At 36.0% G+C, this 18,784-nt stretch overlaps 2 protein-coding genes across 2 annotated transcripts; one reads left to right on the forward strand and one right to left on the reverse strand.

The window, feature by feature from the left end:
- The first annotated feature begins 10 nt into the window (after window positions 1–10).
- Window positions 11–1,166, forward strand: LOC117418008 (acylpyruvase FAHD1, mitochondrial). The gene has a single exon (XM_034030505.3). It carries the CDS (start codon window positions 369–371, stop codon window positions 1,029–1,031), a length of 663 nt encoding a protein of 220 aa, XP_033886396.1. The 5' UTR covers window positions 11–368; the 3' UTR covers window positions 1,032–1,166.
- A 332-nt stretch (window positions 1,167–1,498) lies between these two features.
- meiob (meiosis specific with OB-fold) lies at window positions 1,499–11,229 on the reverse strand. The gene is made up of 14 exons (XM_059035503.1): window positions 10,908–11,229; window positions 10,465–10,543; window positions 5,813–5,870; window positions 5,253–5,384; window positions 4,999–5,071; window positions 4,559–4,754; window positions 4,219–4,319; window positions 3,875–3,927; window positions 3,687–3,782; window positions 3,156–3,254; window positions 2,875–3,028; window positions 2,435–2,621; window positions 2,173–2,259; window positions 1,499–1,888 (listed from the first exon to the last, which is right to left on the reverse strand). Exons 1-14 carry the CDS (start codon window positions 11,096–11,098, stop codon window positions 1,781–1,783), a joined length of 1,614 nt encoding a protein of 537 aa, XP_058891486.1. The 5' UTR covers window positions 11,099–11,229; the 3' UTR covers window positions 1,499–1,780.
- Window positions 11,230–18,784: the final 7,555 nt, after the last annotated feature.

The following is an 18,784-nucleotide window of genomic DNA, read 5'->3' on the forward strand; positions in this document are numbered from 1 at the left end:
ACCCAACCTCACAGCCAATCCGATCGGGGGATGTGACGTACGCAACTTTGGGCCGTAGTTACTGAAGCAAAACTTTGTTTTGTATTATAATAACAAAACTGCTCCCCCTAATTTCTGTTTGTATTTTCTTTATTTATTTTAAGTCACAATTGTATATCTATTTTCGCTCACCGTTTCCGTCTCTACTATATAAACTATGTTGGTATCAATAGTGTGTTGAAATCTAACGGCTCATCTGGACTAGTTTGTCACATCCATCATATCGTAGAACTCAAGACCTGATTACTGTTCAAAGGTCGTTTAAAATTGTAAAACTGGAAGTTTCAGTACTAAATACCGACAGATCTACAATAAAGCGGACTGTGACAATGGCTTCTTCAAGAAATCTAAACCGATTTTGGGAGTGGGGACGCAAAATTATCTGTGTTGGAAGAAATTATCCCGACCATGCCAAAGAACTGAAAAATGCAGTCCCAACAGAGCCGGTGTTGTTTCTGAAGCCATCCTCTGCTTATGTGACGGAAGGGTCTTCCATTATGGTGCCTTCCTACTCTCACAATTTACACCATGAGGTGGAGCTGGGGGTCGTTATTGGGAAAGGGGGGACAGCAATCCCCCAGAACGCTGCAATGGACCATGTCGCTGGTTATGCGTTGTGCCTCGACATGACCGCCAGGGATGTCCAAGACGAATGCAAAACCAAAGGTTTGCCGTGGACACTCGCAAAAGCATTCAACACTTCATGTCCTGTGAGTGAATTTATCCCAAAGGAAAAGATCGCCGACCCTGGCAATGTAAAGATTTGGCTCAAAGTGAATGGTCAACTACGACAGGAAGGCAACACCTCCCAAATGATCTTCTCAATCCCTTTTCTCATCAGCTACATCAGCGAGATCATAACTTTGGAAGAGGGGGACCTGATTTTGACAGGGACCCCGAAAGGAGTATCAAGCGTTCAGGAACACGACGAGCTGCTGGCAGGGATCGAGGGCATTGTGAGCATGAAGTTCAGAGTGGATAGGCCACAGTGACCCTCGTGATGTCGCCGTTATTATTATTATTTTTTTGCATAAGGTCCATGATTAAAAAGCAATATACATGTTTCAAGTGTAAACACTGTCAAAAACTAGAGAAATAAAACTGAATTCCTATGCAGTGGTTATAAATTGTTTATAGACTAAAATGCTGCACCATTCCTTACTCGAGATATATTAGTATTTTAATGTCTTAGCAATTAAATTTGAAGACTAAATAGACTGTCATTTTCTGAAATGCACAATCTTCACATTGGTCTTACTGACACCTATTATTTGTTCGGTGCTCCTGGATCTTGTGACCACCTTCATGCTCAGAACTTGAGTAAAGTCATTGTCCCAAATCCGAAAATATGCAGGATGGGTGATGTTCATATGTATTCAAGATGGCATTACAGGGTCATGTTTTTTTTTTTTTTTGTTTTTTTTTAATTCAATTATAAGCTTAAAGTACATTAGAGCAAATGAAACGCAATGTGAATTATATTTTTACAAAAAACTGATTAAAGTTGTATTAACTATATAGAAACATAAAATCAATCAATATACTTTCAAACAGAATTTTTAATTCAAACAAAATTTAAACAGATGAATACTTTAATAAATAGCATGAATTCAGAACAAGTACAGTAAACTTTTTTTTTTTTAAATCAACTTACTGTTAACTACGCATACAGATTCCAAACTCTTGACATTACTGTTGTTTTATTTCTTATAAAAGATAAAGCTGAATCCTGGTGTTGTCTTCACATTCCCAAGACAGATAAGCTTTGGCTTACTTCTTCAGGGTCAGCCAGTGTACAGGACAGCACGTTGACTCTAAGACCAGTTCTTGAATTTGGTGATGGAAGTATCTGAAAGAATTTAATTAATATGGTCAAGTCTCAAAAATGATTCTATTTAATCAATTTTGTGGGGAAGTGTACAGGAAATTATTTATAAACTGACATTTCTTTCTGCCACATATTCATTTTTTTGTGTTACCTATTTAGAACCATCATATATCCTCTATTTATTAATGATATAATTATTCATTATTTAGTCTTTGACAAGGAATCTATATATGCAAATTCCCTTACCTTCTCTAAGAAACAAAACCTGATTAACCAAATATGAAGGTATAAAAATGTATGCACACCTTCAGATAAATTTTGCACCTTTCCAAAAGAAATCTCCATTTCAAGGATGTTTTTTGGCTCTCCGCTAGACAGACAAAATCATCAACCTAAAAAACAAGACAAAACATATCTTAGGAAAGAACAATTCTACAAAAGCAATTGCTCAACAAATACTGTATGAGCGCACAATGTGCATGCATTAATGTATCGCACCTTGTAGTACATTTCATATCTGAATTATCAGTTGTTCTCCAGTTTTAATTTTGTAAACTGAAAACTCACAGTGCAACCTAACGTTTTCTCGGCTACATTCCCAGACAGGTTGCAGGATTGCAGCGTGCCTGTATGATCAGTAAGGCCCACCAGTAAATCAAAGGTCGTAATGACATCCACAGGTTTTCCAGATCCAGAGCATGCCACATTCACACAGGTGTTTGATTCCTCATTTATTGTAAATTTGCACCAAGCACTAAAAGATAAATAAAAAGAAAAAAATGTCTTTTGAACTATCACATGTAGCTTCTTACTAGGTAAAATATAATGGCACTGATTGTTTTATTTTAAAAACTAAAAACACTGAAATAAACATGTTTTATTTATTTAGTAATTAATATAACCTTGTAATCAAAAACAGTACAGGTAGTGTATTATGAATAACTACAATTGTATTCACACAGTCCCTTTCAGGAAAACAATACTAAAAATATATTTTTCAGACATACCACCGGTTTCGTATTAACTTGGAAATGGATGAGTCAAGGTTCAGTGCAGTAATGAAGGCAAAAGTAATTCCAAAGATGGGGTCAGACCTGTCTAAATTCTCCTGGGCTCTGAGCTTTACCTGTTGCACAGTATATACATCCACAATAGAGTCCACTGAAAAATAACAAAAGTTAATACATGCCTGCATTTACATTCTGTATACACCCATGAATAGTGTATGAAGTCAAATTAGTTTAAAATTAAATGAAGAGCACAAGGAGTTAAAGAAAATAATACTTACAGTTCACTTGGTCTCCTGTCTGTTCCTCTTGTTCATCCAGTCCTCCAAATTCTACAAATTCCCTGACATAGCTGAACAGCAGATTGGCTTCTTTGGTATCTTACAAAAGAAAAGAAAAACATAGTACCGTTGTGATATTCAATCAGTAAAATTGATTATTAGTTGAACAATTATTATGGGTAGCGTCATTTAATGATTAAAATAGTTTAATGCCTTTAAAACTGAATGTATAAATAAATTGTTCTAAATTGTCACCCAGCATGATGTGTATGACTTCTTTGAGTAAATCCTGTTCTTTATCTCAAATTGATAGCGGTAAAGAGGGGCAAGGTTGACCTCCATCAGGTCAGCATTACTAGGAATGAGTATTCCACTAATAACCAAGATTCATTTTTCTTTAGTAACATGACACCATTGATAAATTGTATATTTTTAATTATAAGTTGATACTAACCTATTTTATTTGAGGATTCATTTATATTTAAACCAGAAACATAAGCTCTGTATTATACTACAATGTTAATGTCTTACCAGGGTTTGTTGTAATGATAGTTTTCGAAATAACTGTAGCTATCATACTGTTTCGAAAGCTGTCAAAGCTTATTCGGACATCAGCAAGAAACAGCACTGCATATCAATACATAAAAATAGCTGTGTTAGCAAAACATCAAGAAAATCAGTGAAAACAGAAACAATTTTTCTTACACAAATTATTGTACCTGTTTCTCTCGGTATCCATGTCTGAACAAGCTGAATGGCTTCGTTGTCCCAGCTAAGAAAAATATTTACATTTCTATTTGAATATGTTCAGAAAAATATATGTATTTGCAGAATTGTATAATTTAACAGCTGGTTTTACACACCGAGATTAACACTAGCCTTGGATCACCTTACCAAAGTTAACATTAGGTACTCCAAGATTAGTGCTGATTGGGGTTTGTGAAACCGGCCGTCTATCAGTGTTTTGCTTGGCGCAATATAGCCCATTTTCACCACCAAAAAAAGATTTACTATGTAACAACAATTATTATTGCAAGTTACTGGTTTTAGTGACTTAACTTACCAAATCAGTAAAAAGGAAGATACGGTTTCATCAAATAATTTCACCTCACACCTCTGTCCTTTCCTTCTGTCTGCTGTTGTGAAGTATTTTGGCTCTCCAATCTTAATAAAAATAATAAAAGTGTTATACATATACATATGATGGTATATACAATTTTTTTTGCAGTTTACATGGCTTTTTTCATTTATCATGCTCACCTGTGATTTACGTGTTTTCACTATGCTTTAACTATACTTTGCTTCATGGGAACACAGTTGTGAAACAGCTTAGATTTTTTTTTCTTATGGTTAACACCAAGTTTAAATTTTAAGTCAGTAATAAAGACCAATTTTTCCCTTACCGATCTAACTGCTGCAAGAATATTAATGACTTTTCCATCAAGACTTTGTCCATTTGCAACAATATCTCCAAGTGAGTAATAATCCTGAGGATCCTTGATAGGTAGATGTAGTAAAGAAAGCAACATAGCATCCGCTTCAATGTCTGAGCACCTTCTCACCGTTGAATGATTCTCACTCACCAAAAGTCTATAAAAACTTAAAACACATGCAAAAAAATAAGATTTAATCCGTTAAGTAGTCTTTAGTTTTATAAGCAGTATATTTATACTAATGCCCCAATATTCTTAACATAATGTAAAGCAAACTGAATTGTATGTGTTTTGTTACATACGTCAAAACAGAAAATATGTTTGCACTGACAAGTAGCAATATAGAAAATCCATTGTGGTTTTAAAAAAAAAAATCTGAATTATGCTTTTAGTGGAAAGTTTCAGTTTACCTTGGAGTTGAAGGGCTGTACCTTTCCTCTTTCTCTGTATCTTTGGTCACCACTAATGGGTTTTCAATTACAACTGCGATATAAAGAAATATAATTATTTTATCAACAAAGTATCAATCACATTTTACATAAACCCAGAATACCCAACCAGTGTATTTGTCCAACAAAACAGTCTTATGCTTTGTTTAAAAACTGTATAGTTTACTTCAAAACCTGTACAAGTGGAATGGGCTATGCAATGATAGTGCACATACCACAGTCACCAATTCTGAAGCTCTCTGACAGTGCTCGGATATAGTCTTCTCTGCCCCAGGATGAGACGTTGATAAAATGGTCTGGACAGTCTTTGATGGTAAAACTAAAAGTATATCTTTCTGACCCAATATCTAAATAAGAAAATACATTTTTAATGACTTTAGTTGTATAAACGTGAAAACATTACTTACAATACATTCTATACAGTACATTTTTATATTTTGTGTTTTCATTCAGGTTTTAAAATATCTTATAATAAATAATCTGTGTGTTTTAATCTGAAGAACATCACAACCATATTACTAAATTGTACACAACTTCCACTAGAGGGCAATGTTCTCCACAAACATGGCAAGGTGCAGTAGGCTACATTCTGCTAATCGTGGAATTATATACTTTGCAGGTATTACAGAAGTAATAATAAGACTAAGTTAGATTAAAATGTTGCCATGCTATAATATTTGTGCTTCTCTAAAACAGTTGTTATTTTTCGACAAAACCTTTTATCTAGCTTCAGCATGAACATCTTGTATACAATGACATTTAAAACAAACTCAGCTTTTTCTGTCTGGAAATCCTTTGACATCAGTTTTTCCAATTATAACTCCAACTATATTCTAAAAAAGAAATGTAAGAAAAGTTTATGATAAATTAAAACACTTTTCTAAAGTATGCTTTTGTAATATTTAGAAACTAAAACAGTTTGTCAGGTCACAATTACTAAGTTTCCAATTATATTTTGAAAATGAAACACAGTTTCCTTTCCAACAATGACGACTTATTCAGTCCATAAGTTATTTAATAGATCTGCAGCAGGTTTTATTGCAAACAAATAGTTCCATTATAATTCCATTATAGTTTTTAGCAAACAAATAGTTTCATTATCCAAATAGTCCATAGCTGTTACACAGTAGCTTAACTAAAACAGTTATTCACTTTGATTTATGGTGGGGTACTTCACTAAAGTTGTTTTTTTTCCTACTGTGGGAACAAGTCAGGATTTGTAAGGTGAGAGTTTTTAAACTCACAAGGAACATTATTTAATTCAGTAGTTAATAGTAGTTGTCTTCTTTCAAAGTGTAATTGAAAAGGTACAGAGTTCAATAGATTTTAGGACTAGCCATGCTTAAAAGGTATTAGAATGAATCCAGTTATGTTTTTGTTTCCAATTACCACAACTTGCAAAATTCTTCCTGTAATGACAGCAAGTAACTGGCCCTTTGGACATCTGGCTTTAACAAACTGGCTTTTATTAACAATCGGAGTATGAAACAGAAGAAGAAATGTATACTGTACAGTACTATATGTAAATCAATCATATTATAAATATTTATAAACTTTTGCTACATGTTGTACTTATTAAACTATAGATTGCCAAGTGTCACGCAGTACCATCTTTTAATCAAGCTCTTTGGCAATACTCCTGCACTTCTTATAGCTTGAGACACAACTTACTCAAACAGTAGGCCCTCAAAAACAAGCACCCTCAATATGCATGAATTAATCTACCTTGGCACTAGCAGGCACATCAGTCAAGAATAAAACAACTTAAACATTGTGTGATACATTTACACCTAAAAGAAGATGGAAATTAAACAATGTAAAAGGGGAATTTTCAAATAACTATGTAACTTGGACTGATAAAAAGTTGATATAAAATCATTGCTGTTATGTGTTTTTTTAAACATATACTCAATCAGCAATCTTCGAAGTTTTGTTTCCTACTATTGGCACAGTTAATATTTTTCATTTTTTGTATTTTTTTCTTAATTTTCTGTCATGAACCCCTCAAAATCTCATAACCGACACCCAATAGAAAACTTGTTAAAACTGAACACTGCTGTTAGATAGATTTATAAAAGTGGTATTTCTAGAATTGTAATTTTTTTGTTATGTATATTTCACCCAATAATTAAAAACTTATTGTTTTTAATTTAAATTATTTAAATTTCTACCTCATAACCGACACTCTATTAAATAACATTTTCATAAAAGTTTTTTTCCTGAAGAAAAAATAAATCCTAAGCAAACAGTACTTAGACAGATGTGGAGTGTTTTGCAAATAGAAAACAAGTATAGCATTTGTTTTTTAAACTTATGTTTCATATTTCTTTAAATTCTAATTTTAATTACAATGTTGGTTATCAGTGTGGGGTGTCGGTTATGAAAGCTCCGTGTTGGTTGAGTTTCTTTCTCAGCACTTCATCTTATAGCTAAATCCTTGGGTGCAATTCATTAAAACATCAGAAGAAAGGGTTACAGGCTGCAGGCCGTCCTTCCATATCATATTCAAGTTGACATGGTACCCTTTGAGCCCTTCATTTAAATACATTTAACAACTATATACAGTGCCGTGAAAAAGTATTTGCCCTGTCTGATTGTCTACATTTTTGCACATTTTTCACATTGTATTTGGTCAGAATTTTTTGTGGGTTGTAGTAGTATATAGAGGGAGTCTGAGAGAAAAAATGACCCCAAAGTTTGATGCTTCTTTCATTTGTTTGGTGTGCAAGGTAATCAAACATGTAATCTACAGGTGTGAAAAAGTTATTGCCCACCCTAGTTAACTCAACCCAATTAAAGGGATTATTAGGGTCAGCTGTTTGAGTACTTTGGTTAACAACCAGGCCTGATTTGGGCTAGTCCTGCCCAATATAAATCTGACTAACTTTGGCCCTTACCATCAGAGTGAAGTTGTCAGCACACAGGTTCTAGAGGCACATCATGCCACGAACAAAAGAAATTCCTGAAGACCTCCGGAAAAAAGTTGTTGATGCCTATCAGTCTGGAAAGGGTTACAAAGCCATTGCTAAGGCTCTGGGGCTCCACACAACCACAGTCAGAGCCATATTGTCCAAATGGAGAAAGTTTGGGACAGTAGTGAATCTTCCCAGGAGTGGCCGTCCTGCCAAAATCTCTCCAAGAGCAAGGCATAAAATCGTCCAGGAAGTCACAAAGAACCCTAGATCAACATCCAGGGATCTGCAGGCCTCTCTCGCCTAGGCTAAGATCAGTGTTCATGACTCCACCATCAGAAAGACACTGGGCAAAAATGGGATTCATGGCAGAGTAGCGCGGTGGAAACCATTGCTCACTAAGAAGAACATGAATGCTCGTCTCAAGTTTGCCAAAAAGCACCTGGATGATCCTCAAGAGTTCTGGAACAATGTTCTATGGACAGACGAGTCAAAAGTGGAACTTTTTGGCCGACATGGGCCCTGTTATGTCTGGCGAAAACCAAACACTGCATTCCACAGTAAGAACCTCATACCAACGGTCAAGCATGGTGGTGGTAGTGTCATGGTTTGGGGATGCTTTGCTGCATCAGGACCTGGATCCCTTGCCATTATTGAAGGAACCATGAATTCTGCTCTGTATCAGAGAATTCTACAGGAGAATGTCAGGCCATCCGTCCGTGAGCTGAAGCTGAAGCGCAGCTGGGTCATGCAGCAAGACAATGATCCGTAACACACAAGCAAGTCTACATCAGAATTTGTATTTTTCAGTTTGTCTTTCCAGGTTTATCTTTTGCTCAAGGAACTTTGCTTTTTCTGTGGCCTTTATGGTCTTTCTTCTTTGGAAGTATTCTCTTTTATCTGTCTTCCCTTCCCAAGACTTTTTGTAGAGGTGCACAGTGATTCATGCGTTTGGACCTGGCCTGCTCCAGATACAGAGGGCCTTTCTGCACTCTTATTACCCTGATTTACAGGATGTGGTGGTGTTGATTGTGGAGTGACAGTGGTCAGTTCTTTTAGTTGTCGGTCTGTCTTCTGTTTCTTATGAAAAGCCTTTGTCCAATTCTTTCTTCTATCTCTCTGTACCGTATCTGACACTTCACTTACTGGCATGTATTTCTTTTTACTACTTTCCCTTTCCTTTGCTAGGTATTTATTTTGTCTCTCAATATAATTTTTTCTTCTTTCCTTGTATCTTCTAAACTTCTCACAAATACACAGCTCAGCCTTGCTATATGCAAAGACATCTTATTAATATCTTAACTATCAGCTCTGAGAGAAAATCTGTATCCGGAAGAGAATATAAAACTGATTGTAACCCTAACTATTTCTATATAATGGGATTTTAGTGTTATTAATGTTTGACACCCCCCAAAAATGATTTGAAGTATACAAGTAAATAATATAAAAATCATAACCGACACTAACTTCTCATAACCAACATTTTTCTTGTTTTTGAAAAGTGTTGGTTATGAGAAAAATTGTAAGGTGTCGGTTGTGAGAAATTTCACTTCTTTGTCCATTTACAACAAACAGGGCAGCCATTGTTTTCCGATTTCAATGTAATAACAATGAGGATAAAGTAAATTTATATTAAATACATGTACATTTCATAAATATTTTTATTTCCATGTTTTGCTAGCGGTGTTGGTTATGAGCTACACAACTGTGCCAGGCGGCACTAGTGAGTTAAACGGTAATATTTTAAAAATAATGAAGAGCATATTTACCTGTCTCCAGTCCTTCCCTACAGAAACCTTTTCACCTTGTTTGAAAGACTTTATTGATATGTTATCATTTCTACACAAAAAGTCTGTGGGTGTCCGTTATGAGATTTTGTGTGCAAAACTCTGGGACATGCATAGAATGGTGTATAAATAGAAAATGACATAGCTTTTCTCATATTTAACATATGTTTTTGAAACAACTTAAATACTTCTTTCAGATTTTTGTATAAAAATATAACATTATAATAATTAAATGTATAACATTTCACTCTGAAACTTAAAAATCAAACTCTGGGACAGGGGTCGGTTATGAGATTCAAAATATGAAAGTACAAAAAAAAGGCAAAAACATTTTTTAAATGTATTAATAAGTTATTGTGCAGCGTAGATTAAAATGTTACCTTTCTAAAAATATATAATTTTCAATAGGAAATTAATTTGTTTTGAGAAATATGTCAGCCGGACACCAAGTTACATGGTTATTTGAAAATTTCCCAAAATATAATCTCCCATGAGAAATATTACCCCAAATAAGTACAATACGGGGCAGCAGTGTGGAGTAGTGGTTAGGGCTCTGGACTCTTGACCGGAGGATCGTGGGTTCAATCCCAGGTGGGGGACGCTGCTGTACCCTTGAGCAAGGTACTTTACCTAGATTGCTCCAGTAAAAACCCAACTGTATAAAGGGTTAATTGTATGTAAAAAAATATTTGATATCTGCTAAGTAATAAATAAACAATTGAACTTACAGGATGAGCTGTGTTGGGATGCAAATCTGAAATGGCAACAAAAGACTTGGCAGGTACATTGAATGCCATTTTGTACAACCTGTAAATTTTGAAAATAATACATTAATACAAATAAAACAAATGAATACTCTAGGAATTAATAATAATAAAAAAATTAAACCACACAGGAATATAGCAAATTACAGCCGCTGGTCTACACAGAGAACTTGTACTGTAGCCGAGAAAAAAAAAAAAAAAAAAACCTGCTCCTGTCTTTTACTTAAAAACAAATAACAGTGTCAAGCGCTAGTACCATAGTACCGGTATTTTAAGTACTTTACCAACTGTTTCTAGACTCGAGCAACATACAATGCAGTATATTTGTAAGTAAGCCAATAATAATAATAATAATAATAATAATAATAATAATAATAATAATATACTGTAGAATATTTCAATTTTACCTGAGTCTAAACAAAAAGGATACGAGGAAATATTTAAGTCTCTGGGAGACGCTCTGGGTTGAGATGGTGATGCACGAGGGCCGAGGTGGAACGCTGGTCACGAGACGCCCACCGCACGGGCGGACTTGGAGTAGTAGACTATTAGCCCTGGTGCACTCAATACAGTTTTTCCGTATGCAAAATAAATACATAAATAAATAAATAAATTCAAGCAAAACATCTATGCTATTTGAAAAATATTGCTGTACTTTTAATTAATTTATTTATTACATAATTCTGTACATAATTCTATACACAGCTGGTGAAAAAAAAAAGCCCAAGGTAACCTGTTGCGCACAATGATGCGTTTTAATAGCATGATTGGTAAACCTCTATTAACATTTAAGGTGAAACTGCCCACCTCAGAGACAACGTGCAGGCTACGCGCGTCTGATACACGTGCTGTTTTCACCACAATGTTACGCACATTTAGAGCTTCGTCTGCATTTTATATTTTGGACGTCATGTGAATAAATATACCATTTGAATGACAACATATCATTTGAAATTGCTTTACACCTAGGCACGCATTCTAAAAGGTCACACTGTTAAAAGGTGTTTTCTCTCAGGTTAAACTAAATTTCTGGTAGTTATTGTAATGCACCCCCTGGGCTATATTAAAACCCCCTGTTTGTTCTCAAATTGGCGCATAATTACAATAATATGATTTAATTCTATAGCAGGAAATGCATTTCTCATATACTGTACTGCAGTCAGATCCCTTTCCCATTGCTCCACTGTACTAACTTCATCGCGCACTTACCTTAGGGATAGCTGCAGAGGGGCAGGTGACGTCAGGTTCTTTTTTTTTTTTTTTGCTCTGGTTCTTGTCATAACTTCCACCATTACCTAATTTTATACATATGTTAGTGGCAATGTAGGAGCAAATTGCCTTGTAGATTCGATACCATGCACCTGTATTTGAATTTTTACAGCAGTATAAACTCGTGCCTCAGGCTCTAGGAATGACCTTTAGCACAGCAGCCCCACGGGACAGCGACTTTAATAACACAGGGCCACACTGCCTTCGGTTCTGAAGAACAAAACATTAAAAGACGCTGTTTCTATTAACTTCAAATGGGTGATCTGCGGTTTTTCTTCCCAGGACAGGTTATATGAAGCGAGCAGAAAAGTAACCTTTTTTTTTTTTGGTTCATGCATTCATTTGTTAATTTAATTGTTGATTTGTTTGTTAAAATAAATCATATTTTCCAGGAAAGACATTTTCAGAAAATTCATAGTAACGTTATTATTTATTATCCTTAACCTGCCCTAATGTCCACCCACTGAAAACAAGCTTAATTTCGAAACCTGGCTGCCACTTACAATGTTTAGTGAGACCCCCTTTCCTTGTGGGAAACTGGTGTGTTAATTCAGTGCATTTGAGGTTATTGTAAGGTTAACAATGCTGAATAATTGTTGCAGTCATACATTATTGCTTCAGTCTGTGTGGCTGCGGAGTGAAAGCACATTTGTAGCTTTGACACAGTAGAGAATTGTCAATACAGCCCTGATGAATGGCAACATAAATGAATAATTGAGCTCTTTCCACTTGTTTTAAGAGTTAAGGATGACCGGACACAGGTCATGACTGTAAAATTTGACAAGTATAATTAAAGAATCCATAATTAAATACAAATGATCCTGTGATGTATTAAAGGAACAAGAGATAAACAAACCTTTTTTTTGTGTGTCAGTGGTTAATGTTTATTTTTTTTTGCTCTCAGGTCACATGTAGGATATATTATTTTGTCAAGAAACAGCTGTCTTAGTTTTTAGCTGTCAATCAGGTGATGAGAAGAAAGTAAGGCTCAGTCCACATCCCAGAATAAGGACAGTTTCCATTGCTATCAACAGTAATTGCAGAGTGGAGATTTATTGCTAATACCTTTGCACAGATGCCAATGGCAGACATCTGGAACAGGGAATGGATATGTATACAGTATGTAGGTATGAATCTGTATATTTATTTATCTATTAAAACATGATCAGTAGGTGTTACCGTACAGTTTCTTAAAAGTGTAGCACACTTTAAAACTGTCTAATCTAAGGAGGTTATTACCATAAGTGTGCATGGTCTTTATACTGTTTCAACTCAACTGTATAGGTCTGCATTTTTTGTTTGGCTTCTCTGAACTTGATCAGAGCTTGCCGGGGATCTTTAACCTCCTGTTGCTGCAAGAATTAGCTGTGGCACGCCTGTTTAGGTGTGACTCATAGTGGCTTCAGGAGGGAGAGAGCTTGCTGTATTCCGTATGCATGCAGCTCAGACCCCTTTTAGAGATTGTAACCAAAATGTATAACATGATAGTGGGAAACATCAGCCTTTGAACATATAACAAATAATGTTACTTTACATTTGTTCTTATTACTCACTGAAAACTGAAATGGATATTGATCAGCAGCATCCATGAAGAATCCTGTCCTTGTTCTGTAGTTTCTATGACCTTTTGGCAGTGGTATAAGTAGCCAGTGTTGCTTGATAAACATAGTGTGCCAGGCTTTCATTACCTCATTCAAACCAGGGGAAATGGCTACCACCTGGACTCTCATATTTATTATGTCAATAAACACGGTTATAATTGTATAGCATTGATGACATATTATGACCATAAACTCACTCTCAGGGTCAATATTTTGTGCTGAACATTGTAAAAATGTAACTTTTAGTGAACACTGAAAGGTCGCTGATAGATGCCCATCTACGGGAATAGTGTATTTTTAGGCAGATAATCCTGTAGGCAGTGATTGCAATGTAGGACATTTTATAGCAGTATAATGTGTGTGTTGTTACTATAATGCATTCATACAGAGCAGATCTGCCATTCAGTACAGAGGAGGCATTTAGAAAAATGACCACAAAAATAATCTGCAAGAAAATTCTATAAACAAAAAGTCCCCACCCCACCAGAAATGCCAATCATGTTTTTTGAAAAGAGAAAAACAATAAGCCATATACTCATTATCCAATGCTTTGTCCACTTATTTCATTTTTTACAAGGAAGCATGGTGATTTTATTGTATTTTTTTCACATTAAAGAGCAACACCCCAGTCACAGGTCTGCATTGATCACATTGTTTTTTCCATACCTTCCATTACCACTCTGCACAGCTCATTGCATGTTTATAGTGTCATGTTACAGCCATAAATAATAAAGAAACCATTGCTCTAGGCTCACATATTATATTGTTCACTGGGCTAACCTGACTTTGATCATCATTTATTAATGAGATCGTCTAGGTGTGTTCTCTATCATATGATACAACCAATTGTAGTGATATGCAGCACTGCGCTTGAAATATGATATAGCCAATTGTATTGGTAAACCTAGTATCAAATAGAATTACTACACTTTATTGTTTAATATTAATCCATGTTAGATCAGAGGGCCATATCAATGTTCTACTGTAAAACAGATACTTACTCCATTATTGCATGACGTGTGTTGATGAGGCAAAAGCTTCTGGAGACTCAAACTCATATTCGATACGTGAAAATGAGTTTCAATTCATTTTTTTAATTATGCTTATTGTCATTCACACCATTTAACATATAGTTAATGTCATCTGGGGATTATTAGCAAAATATGTATGGTAAATCAACATGTACTTTGTTAATATTAACAAGGACCCTAACCCATACATTACAATATTAACTTATGTGCCTGCCTTTACATGGAGTTGGCCCATTATATCCCATTGGTATTTAAATAAAAGTAGAATGCCTCTTGTCTGTCTGTTATCAGGATTGTATTTAACTGGCATTAGAGGATGGGGTGGTAGAATATTAGCACAAGAACTCATGCCATCTGTTAAGCTTTTTCGTTTGAAGTAAGGTAATCCCGTTCTTTGGTTTATTTCAAGATAATTAGGTGGTAAATGCCTAAATGTAGCATTAATTATTTACAGGTGTGATCATACAAGACAGAGTTAAACTCCAGAGTAGCTGTTCTCATGAGCAGGGGTCGGGGACAAAAAAAGGTACAGGAATCATGAATAGTTTAATAGGTTCCACCTGCAGTGGGTGGATTAAAACATGGTCGATATCTTTTAATTAAGACTTGTCTGAATCACACTGACAGTAACTTTTGTTACTTTTTCACATCTTCAATAACAGGGCCTGTCGCTGCAGTTCCATTTAATTGACAGCAAGCTAATTTTCAGCTTTTTTCTTTAACATATCAAATGTCCCTTTCAGGACTGTGGTCCGGTGGGTTAATGTACTGTCCTTTCCCTTTGGAGACCTGGATTCTAGCTTATTAGGTCATTACTGAAGAGTTTAGGGGTCCCTTCATGTGATAAAATCGAGCACACAGTTTTGCCTGATTTGGCATGCTTGTCAAGTCACTGCTTCAGGGCAGAGGTGCATTCGCAGAGCTTTGTGGGGAAGTCCTATTATTCATTCTACCAACTTTGTTATATGTTTTAGGTGGTTCAATAAAAATGTAATACAAATCAAACCTGTAATAAAAGTGTTGAATTGAGAGCACAGGAAATTGTGAATTTTGCCTGTCTGGGGCACAGAAATATCCTCTGAATTGAATGCATATTTTTAAAGTAATTTGACATATGATTTCAATAATTAACGTAGAATAAGAACGTTTAAAAACTAAATATATCAAAACAGGAAATCTTGACTTTTGTTTTTTAAGGGCTTCTAGCAGTGGACCTCATAGTTTTCAGGTTTAAGTTGACGTTGGTTGAGTCTGAGGGACTTGTTTTGGTTTATATACCTGGTTTTGCCTTGAAACTCCTTTCAGTTTGTCTGAAAAGGACACCCATTCCAGCTTCCCACCTTTGTACCCTAATTGCCACATGAAAGGAAATACTTTTCCGCTGAAACTTTCATCTGTCACTCAGCTGCCATTCAAGGAGCCTGCTCTATTAAACGGTGCTCAGCATGGCCACATTCTTACTGGGATGTTATACATCTGTTACAGGTACAATTACCTGCTTCTTTCTTGGTTCTTGATTCCAAGATCGAATCGTCTTCTGTCACTCTTTCCCAAATTATATCTGTAACCTGAATACCAGTTTATTCTCCCCTTCCCACACCTTCGGGGCAGCAAGTCATTATGCACTTTTTAAAAGGCAGATGAACAAGGTGACTGTTATATATCCAATCTTTATGTGTTTTTTTTTTTTTTTTCCTGTAACACCAGTGTCATATTCAATTATTAAGAAACTGACATTCTTTCTTAGGCTTCTTCTTTGAAGTTGCTGTTATTATCTGCAGCCTTTCACTCAGACACACACACACCACACACACACACACACACACACGCACACACTATACACACACACACACACACTACACACACACACACACACACACACTACACACACACACACACACACGCACACACACACACACACACACACACACACACACACTACACACACACACACACAGACACACACACTACACACACACACACACACACACACACACACACACACTACACACACACACAGACACACACACACTACACACACACACACACACACACTATACACACACGCACACACACACACACACACACTATACACACAGATATATATTCTTTCTATTTTTCTCAAGATAAAACCATATTACTGTATTTTGCTTGTTTTTGGACATTCATGCTAACAGCAGCCACCTGTTAGCTCAGAATCTGTTTACTCAGTGTTATCCTACTGTGAATCATCTACAGCTTAGATATACCCAGGGGAACACTGATGCCGTTATTTAGGCGTAGGTATTTAGAGCAGTACAATGTGTTACAGGGTTAATGTTAAAATAATTGCAATCACCAGCATTTTGGGGTGCCCAGGTTGGCAGCTATCCTTTCATTCATATATATATATATATATATATATATATATATATATATATATATATATATATATATGGGAGACAAAAGAAACGCCTTTTTATCTGGATAGGGCTCTTTTTAAATAATGTTAACAGGGTAGACTTAAGATTTGTTAAGTGTGCCGACATTTTTTGTTACCATTCCAGTTTTGTAACATTGACTTTTAAACTGTGAACTAAATTTAGCTTTAAACAAGAAGTCCCTTGTTTTTGTTAGAACAAATACCTTTTCAGCTTCTCAAAGCTACAGCAAATGCAATGTTCATAATGCACTCTCCATTGCATTCTGACATGGCAATTTATATTAGCTATTAGTAAGCACTTTAATGTAGCTGTAGCTTAAACAGAGTGGTCAAACAAAGTCTTTACAAAAATAAAACAAGCGTGCAGTGGATACTGTGTCTGTTTTCACTGTATGATTAGTAGGACTCCTACCTGCATTGTTTAATTAACAGTTTTAGTTATAGTAATTCTGGTCTGTAGGTTTTTCTTAACCCTAAGTTGAAAACTCATAAGCCTGTGCATGCAGCCTTATACAGTTAAACAGTAAACGTCACCTTATACCTGACTCCTGCATTAAATCAATGGGGATTTAGAAATCACTGGCATGTTTCTGATGGTGTGCTGATTCAATGACTCTCTTCATAGACCTGCTTAGTGTCATTCTTGAAGAGTTTGGGAACTGAACAAAAACTATTTATTTATAAACTGGAATGCCGGAAAGAAGCCGTGCCTTTGCCCATGCTATCAGGAGAAGAGTCTCACTGTCAACTCAACACTGGCAAATCTGAACTCCTTCTAGTAGGATCTAAAACTCAACCTAAGAATCTCAATATAGCTGCCCTTAACCTCGGAAACTGTCTGCTGCTGCCTTCCCCCACAGTACGAAGCCTTGGTGTACTTCTTGACAGCAACCTCTCCTTTGATGCCCACATCTCCTCCGTGGTCAAATCTTCCTTCTATCATCTCCAAACATCTCCAAAGTCCGTCCCTCCCAGATACGGAGATACTTTGTCATGCATTTGTCTCCTCTCAACTCAACTACTGCAACTCTCTCTATGGTGGTCTCCCGGCACGCACCATAAACCGACTGCAGCTAGTCCAGAATGCCGCTGCCAGGATCCTTACCAGATGTAAAAAATGTAAACACATCACCCCCCATCATGCCCAGCTGCACTGGCTACCTATAAAGTTCAGGATTATTTTCAAAACTCTCCTGCTCACCTACAATGCCCTTCATCACACAGTTCCCGAGTACCTCCTCAACCTGCTGACCCGCTATGTCCCTGTCCGCAAGCTGAGGTCCTCCGACTCTGGCCTGCTTGTTATGCCCAAGCAAAAGTGCACCACACTTGGAGAATGCTCGTTTAGCTTCATGGCTCCGACTCTTTGGAACTCTCTCCCAGCTTTGGTGTGTGATGCTCCCACCATCGCTCGCTTTAAATCAACTCTCAAGACCCACTTGTTCTCTTTTGCTTTCCATGCTCTTTAAGCCTGATAGCTGCTATTAGCTGCTGTGTTGTTGCTACTATTTCATGTATTATGCTACTATATCATGTATTATGCATTTTCACTGTATTTAATGTATTATGCAATTTCTTTTAACTTTTTCATCTATTATTCATTTTTCACTGTATTATATTATGCATTGTTTTTACTGTATATCATGTATTATGCATTTCTCTGTATTTAAAGTATTATGGATTTTCTTGTTGTTACTGCATCTTGTAAAGCGCTTTGTGATGGTGGTCCACTATGAAAGGCGCTATATAAAATAAAGATTGATTGATTGAATGATTGTTTCATAGTGTTGACAGATGAGTTTGAATTCAGACTGCCAGTTTTAGGGTCTTCTACAGTGTTGCGTTAGGCACATGTCAGTAGAGTAACCCAGGTCACAAATGTGCAATTCAGGTATTGTGGATGTAAACAATATCTTTCATAAGGAGAACACCCTTATACAAGTTTACCATGTAAATTGACT

This window comes from Acipenser ruthenus, chromosome 13 (assembly GCF_902713425.1).
Source record: "Acipenser ruthenus chromosome 13, fAciRut3.2 maternal haplotype, whole genome shotgun sequence".
Lineage (NCBI taxonomy): Eukaryota > Metazoa > Chordata > Actinopteri > Acipenseriformes > Acipenseridae > Acipenser > Acipenser ruthenus.

Bases quoted from the DNA above. Each gene is read 5' to 3' on its own strand.
- LOC117418008 (XM_034030505.3), top strand. From the start codon at position 369: ATGGCTTCTTCAAGAAATCTAAACCGATTTTGGGAGTGGGGACGCAAA.
- meiob (XM_059035503.1), bottom strand. From the start codon at position 11,098: ATGTATTTATTTTGCATACGGAAAAACTGTATTGAGTGCACCAGGGCT. The intron at 10,544-10,907 runs GTAAAATTGAAA...CAAAATTTACAG, and splicing joins TCCTTTTTGTTTAGACTCAG to GTTGTACAAAATGGCATTCA. The intron at 3,029-3,155 runs GTAAGTATTATT...GTTATTTTTCAG, and splicing joins GACAGGAGACCAAGTGAACT to TGGACTCTATTGTGGATGTA.